Consider the following 7,370-nt stretch of genomic DNA (forward strand, 5'->3'; position numbering starts at 1 on the left):
ATTATGGGTTTCCGGCACCTTTTCGTCACGTGATCTACAGAACGCCAGATCGCTATTGGAAGAAATATAATGTATAGTACTTTCGGTCACAGCCAAGTCCGGGAAAGTATCAAAGTTTACTGTTTACGTGTGAGTTTCAAAGCTCAAGGTAAAAATTCAAAGGAAATTCCTCTCGCACACGCAACGCATTTTAAAGAATAAAATAAGAAAGAAAATATATATACGGTGAAGGTCAAAGAGAGCTTTAACCTATCGTTCTCTCGCGAACACTTAAATTTTGCGTCTTTGGTATTAGATAATTCTCACTAATGAAGAATTTTCACGATCATATTAGTCATTTTCGTTGTGTTGCGGAATTATCGTATATAAAGAAAATCGACCGATAAATGATATTTAAAGAATTGTAAAAAATCACAAATCACAAGAGGTAACCCAATGTCTAAGGTTTGCCTAACATCTAACTGCTCTAGTTACTGTCCCTTCACTTAACTGTACATTTATACACTTTTACTTCTAGGAGTATAGGAGCCAAGAAATGTCTCTTGGTAAAACTCTCCATCTGAGTGGGTGTGGCAGTAAAAACAGATTTTTCTTTTGGTTCTTTATATAGTCTAATTTCCTTACTCTGGCAATTTATTTTCTAATTAATCGGCATAGCGAACCGGATCTCATATCATCCCATGGAGTTCCGGCTCTGTTAGATTTCGTTAAGGACGTTCTGAAGGACGTTATAATTCAGTTTAGTTTATAACTTTATTAATAACCGTAGCTAACTGCAGAGGCGTGGGCAAGCTGTGGTACATTTGATGCTTGGTCGAAGCATTGGATAGTATTTCAATCGAAGTTTAGGCTATGATATTATCATGATTTGTACTATGTCATTTAAAAGAAGAAGTAGAAGAAGAAGAGGAATAGGAAGAGGAGGAAGAAGAAGAAGAAGAAGAAGAAGAAGAAGAAGAAGAAGAAGAAGAAGAAGAAGAAGAAGAAGAAGAAGAAGAAGAAGAAGAAGAAGAAAAGAAAAGAAGAAGAAAAACAAAAACAAATCTATCTGGCGCTTAACACCCGCAGATCTCCGAGCGATGTCGCAGACCTGCCCCCCCCCCCCTCCCCCTCCCTCCCCGAACCTGCTCCTGTGAAAGCCTCAATCTTCGCAACAAGGACAATGGCATTATCCAAGGCTGCCGAGAGAGAGTAATTATGAGCCGTATTTAAAGTGCTGGTGATCTGGTCATTCTCCTCGATACACCTGGCACTGTTTGGAATTCATGTTGAACAGATTGCAACAGGAACGACGAAGGGAAGGGCATATTCGTGTGTTTTCTTGCCCTTCCCTTCGTCGTTCCTGTTGCAACCTGGCACTGTACTTTAACAATATGCTTAATATATACCAAATGTTGATTGGAAAAAGATCGTCAATACTTCTTATTTTATTCTGGACTTCTCGCCATTTTTTTCCTCTCGAAATATATAATGGAACTTTATGTGCAAATGAAGAGGGAAGACAAAAAGCTTAAGATAGTTAAAGAAACAAGCAATCAGTAGATAGATTAATATATGAATAAACAAATAGGCTGATAAATGAATAGATAAATTAATAAATGACTATATGATCTGATAAATGAATAAATAAAGTGATTAATGACTATATGATCTGGTAAATGAATAAATAAATAAAAAAAATGACTATATGATCTGATAAATGAATAAATAACTTGATAAATGACTATATGATCTGATAAATGAATAAACTGATCAATATATAACAAATAAGGCTGATAAATCACTAAATAGCTTGATAACCAACAAGAAATAGAGAAAACCTGAAAACTAAAAAATGAAACTAGTAAATGGAGTTTTCGACAAAGCTTCTGTTATCCTCATTTGCAATCAGAACCACCATTTCGAAGGCAGGAATAGAGAGCTGGAAATTGAATGGGTGAAAAATGATACATCGACGTCAGGGTGAAAAGGAGGAGTGAATGATGAATGATAAAGAGAGAGAGAAGGGAGAAAATAGCAAAGGGAGGAGATGGAACGGAGATGCAGATGTGGAATAATGGAGAGGAAAGCAAGAGTGTTAAATGTGGGGAAATGTGTGCGAGTGATAACGATCATATGAACAACATTGATAAAAGTAAAATAAATTGAAACTGAAAGAAAGAAAAAAAAAAAGGAGATGGAACGGAGATGCAAATGTGGAATAATGGAGAGGAAAGCAAGAGTGTTAAATGTGGGGAAATGTGTGCGAGTGATAACGATCATATGAACAATATTGATAAAAGTAATATAAGTTAAACTGAAGGAAAAAAAACATTTGACCTCTGATGAATAAGCTATGTGCTTGTAGATATTCCTGATTCACTATTTTATATCACTCTGAATTTTATTTTATTGCAGACTGGATTGTAAAACAGATCCCCCCCCCCCCACCCGTCCTGAAAGTGAGACAGTTATAGAAGAAAATCATATTGGCTTTTTCCATCACCTGCATTTGCTAAAGCTCCTTATATTACACAAGAAACAATTTCATTATGATATTGGTGATGATAATATGAATGATAAGAGTGTAACAATAACAGAAACAAAAGAAAATGATAACAGTCGTTATAGCAATACTAATGATGAAAATTATATAAATACTGGTAATAACGATATCATTATTAGTAATAATGATAATAATGATAATGAAAATAAGAATAAGAATTATAACTGTTATGATAATGATAAAGATAATAATAATTATGATAATAATAATGGTAATAATGATGATGATGATGATGATGATGATGATAATGATAATAACAACATTAATGATTATGACAATAATAACGGTAATGATAATGATACTGATAATGGTGATAATAAAAATAATTATTATGATAATGATACTACTGCTACTACTACTACTAATAATAATAATGATAGTAATAATAATATTATTATTACTTCTACTACTAAGAATAATGAAAATAATAATAATGATAAAGTTTTTCGAAAGGCAGGAAAAGTGATCAGTATGGACATAGGAATGGAATTTTGGATAAAGAAATGCGTTGAAGTGGTAATGAAAAGAGGAAAATTGGGTAAAGCGGATGACATTGTACGTCCAAATGGGGAGGCGATTTAAGGAAGGTAAAAATAATGGCTACAAGTGAGATATTGGAACTCAAAATCAAGGAAAAGAAAATGAAAGATAAATTGAAACGTGAATATTTGAAGACAAGATTGATAGTAAACTTAGAATCAAATGGAAACTATATGAAGGCAATAGATTAAAGGGTAATTTCTCTTTTTTAGATATTAAGGTGGTTTGCTAAAATGGACAAGGGAAGAAATTGAAAAGATGGACAGAAGAACTAGGAAACTAATGTTTATGTATAAAGCACTACACCCTAAGAGTGACGTAATAGTGCATGTACCGAGACACAAAGGCAGAAGAAGGCTCATTACCTGCGAGAAATGTGTAAAGAGAGAAGATAACAGCAAAGCAATGAACCAGTGCAGAGAGAAGCAAACATAAAAGCGACTATGAAAACAAAGGAGACTAAGACCGGAAGAATGCAAAGGAATGCAAATCAACGAAGGAGAACAAGCAAGGATGGAGAAGATACTAAAAACACATGGATAATACATCAGAGAAATGGATGAATGCATTGATAAGGATAAGACTTTTAAGGGGACTTTAAGGCAAGCACAGACGCCGCACAAAACCAAGCACAAAGAATAAACTACTTGAAACATCACACTGATAACACTAAATCCACCTTTGTGTAGTTTATGTGGAGAAGAGGGAGAGTCTCTCGACCATATCGGGGGCGAATGCAAGATGCAGACCCAACGAGAATAGAAGAAAAGGCAAGATAATATGACAAAGAATATTCACGTTTTGCTGAGAACGTACTTTAGAAAGAGCGAACAAGCGGCATAGAAAGCAAACAAGTGGCATAGAAAGAGCAAACAAGTGGCATAGAAAGAGCAAATAAGTGGCATAGAAAGAGCGAACAAGTGGCATAGAAAGAACGAACAAGTGGCATAGAAAGAGCAAACAAGTGACACGCGCATAAACCGGAGGGAGTCACAAGAAGTGGAAATACGAAGGTATTGTTGGATTTTCAACATTTAAAGTGACCATGAGATTGAAGCACGACGAACGAACAATTGTGGTGGGAGATGAAGATGGAAAGGAACGTAAAATCATTGATGTTGCGGTGTCGTGGGATTATCGAGTAAGAGCAAAAAAGTGAGAAAAAGGGATAAATAGAGACCTAAAATGAGAAGTAACAACCCTGTGAGACTTCAAGAAAGTGCACTAGAGGCAACATCGAAAGACTCAGACAAATGGATAGAGAAGAAGAAGAAGTAGAAGAAGAAGAAAAGAAGAAGAAAAGAAGAAGAAGAAAAGAAGAAGAAGAAGAAGAAGAAGAAGAAGAAGAAGAAGAAGAAGAAGAAGAAGAAGAAGAAGAAGAAGAAGAAGAAGAAAAAGAAGAAGAAGAACATTATTCGGAACGTAGGGAATACTGAGGAAGGTTCTAGAGACCTGAAGAAGGATGGACATAACTTTGCTTGACATGATTTTACTTATTTTCAAGAAATAAATAGCAATTCCATCTAATCCTAGATTGTACAGAGAACAATAATAATAATATTGTCAACACTAATGATAATATTAATGATAATGATGATAATCATAATGATAATAATAATGATAAAAATAATAATAATAATATTAATAATGATAATGATAATAATGAAAATAATAATAATAATCATTAGTAATGAAAATGGAGAAAAAATAATGATAATGGTAATGATGAAGATAATAATATTAACGAAAATGATTATAATGTTGATGATAACGATGGCGATGGTAATAATAATAGTAATTATAATAATTGTTACAATAATGGTAATTATGATAATTACAAAAATAATGAAAATGAACATGAATATTTATATGTTGAGGACAGTAATAATAATAACAGTAGTAACAACAACAACAACAATAAAAACAACAGCAACAACAACAATAATAATGACAACATGATTTAGAATAGGAATATTGATAATGATGATATGATAACAGGATTAATAATAATAATGAGGATAATGAAAATTATAATGAAAAAATAGTAATAGTCACAATTACAATAATAAGAGCATGACAACAGCAATAAGAATACTGACAATAAAATGAAAATACAAAAAATATTTTCTGTATCATCATTATAAACATGGGTAATAGGAATAGCAAGAACAAGAGCAATAATATTATTAATAATAGAGTTTAAATCATAATAATAATAATGGCAATTACGACAATACTAATTATGATTGTAAATATAATCATAACATTTATATATACATTAATAAAGATGATAATGATAACAACAAGAAAGAAAATTTTTGATTAATAGTTATGATAATGATGCTGATAATAATGATAATAATGATAAGGATAATTGTAGTAATAATGACAATGATAATTATAATAGCATTAATGACAATGGTAGTAATAATAGTATTGATAATGATAATGATGATAATGATAATGACTGTGATGATTATGATGATAAAAGTAATTATAATGATAGTGATCACAACAGTAATGATGATAATAATAATAATAATGACAATGATGATGATAGAAATGATAATGGCAATGATAACAATGATAACAGCAATAAGAACAACAATGATAATGGCAACAATAATGAATAATGATGATCCTAATGATGATGAAATTTACGATAATTATGATCATAATGACAATGATAATGCTAATAACTATTATGATTAGAATGCTACTGCTACCACTACTACTGATGCTTATAGAAATGATAATGATGATAATCGATGATAATGATATGAACTGAGGATAATGATAATGATAAAGATACTGATAGAAATGAAGGTAAGGATAACTATTGATGATGATAATGATAAAATAATAATGATAACAATAATAGTAATCGTAATAGTGAGATCAATTATGGTTATAATAACAGTAACGGAAAAGTAAGAGCAATAGTAATAATGATGACAATATTTAGAGTGATAATTAAAAAACAATAAAGCGAAAAAATATATATTATGTTCGTAGTCAGACTCCCCCCCCACACACACACACACCAAAACAAAAAAACAAAAAAAAAAAAAAAAAAAAAAAAAACGAAAAAAAAAAAAAACACCAACGTCTGTACCAATTCACGCAGAAACGACAAACTGTCACTTGCAAATGAAACCCAAAAATCCACGAAGAAAAAGAAAGAAAAAAACGCAAAAAAAACAACAACAACAACAACAAAAAAAAAACAAGTAGAACCAATTTCCGAAGCATTAACCAAGAGCCGAGAAACACCCGCGGAACGAAACACGAAGCACACGATACACAGAAGCTAACGCCACGAAGGCTTCCAGACCGTTGGGCTTTGATACGAAGCCTGACACGACACGATAAGGCTTCATATATTTCTCCCTGGTGTCATTTGCTATGGTGTGTTCTTGAAGGGATTATACGGGCTGTTGCGCCTTGGAGGAACTCTTAGATCACGCTCGCCTTGATAACTTTCTTGGAATTCTGTTAAGAAACGTATCTTTGTTGTTGTGTGTTTTTTTTTTTTTTTTTTTTTTGAAGAGAGAAGATCCTTGGAAGAGTCTGTGATTGTATGTCTTCTTCTTCTTCTTCTTCTTCTTCTTCTTCTTCTTCTTATTATTATTATTATTATTATTATTATTATTATTATAATAATAATAATTATTATTATTATTATTATCATTATTATCATTATTATTATTATCGTTATTGTTATTGCTATTATTACCATCATCATCATTATTATTATTATTACTTTTTTTTTTTAACAAACACTGCATTCTAGAGCAATATTTTGAGAACCATCTTTTGAAGTGAGTGTTAAGATGTGTTAATCATAGATTTTGCAACGAAAAATGCTTAAACAAATTCTCATGATATTGATAGGAATTTTGTAATGCAACAGAATGATAGTTATGGTGATTTTTTTAATGAAAATTAAGTGATCATGCCAATGACGATGATAATTATAAGCTTGAAAATGATGATGATGAGAATGATAAACTTGATAATGATGATAATGATAATAATGATCATAATCATGAAAATGATAATAATAATAATAATAATAATAATGATGATAATGATTATGATAGTAATGATAATGATTATGATAATGATAATGATTATGATAATGATAATGATTATGATAATGATTATGATAGTAATGATAATGATTATGATAATGATAATGATTATGATAATGATTATGATAGTAATGATAATGATTATGATAATGATAATGATTATGATAATAATGATAATGATTATGATAATG

At 31.1% G+C, this 7,370-nt stretch overlaps 1 protein-coding gene across 1 annotated transcript in view; it reads right to left on the reverse strand.

Annotated features, from left to right (window-relative positions):
• Window positions 1–6,336: 6,336 nt before the first annotated feature.
• The window catches only part of LOC113815878 (proline-rich protein 2-like), a 9,881-nt gene continuing 8,847 nt past the window's right edge, over window positions 6,337–7,370 (reverse strand). Inside the window, exon 2 of the mRNA XM_027367898.2 lies at window positions 6,337–6,500. Within this exon, the coding sequence (XP_027223699.2) occupies window positions 6,337–6,500 (164 nt within the window). The remainder of the gene's footprint in view (window positions 6,501–7,370) is intronic.

This window comes from Penaeus vannamei, chromosome 19, assembly GCF_042767895.1.
Source record: "Penaeus vannamei isolate JL-2024 chromosome 19, ASM4276789v1, whole genome shotgun sequence".
NCBI classification, from domain to species: domain Eukaryota; kingdom Metazoa; phylum Arthropoda; class Malacostraca; order Decapoda; family Penaeidae; genus Penaeus; species Penaeus vannamei.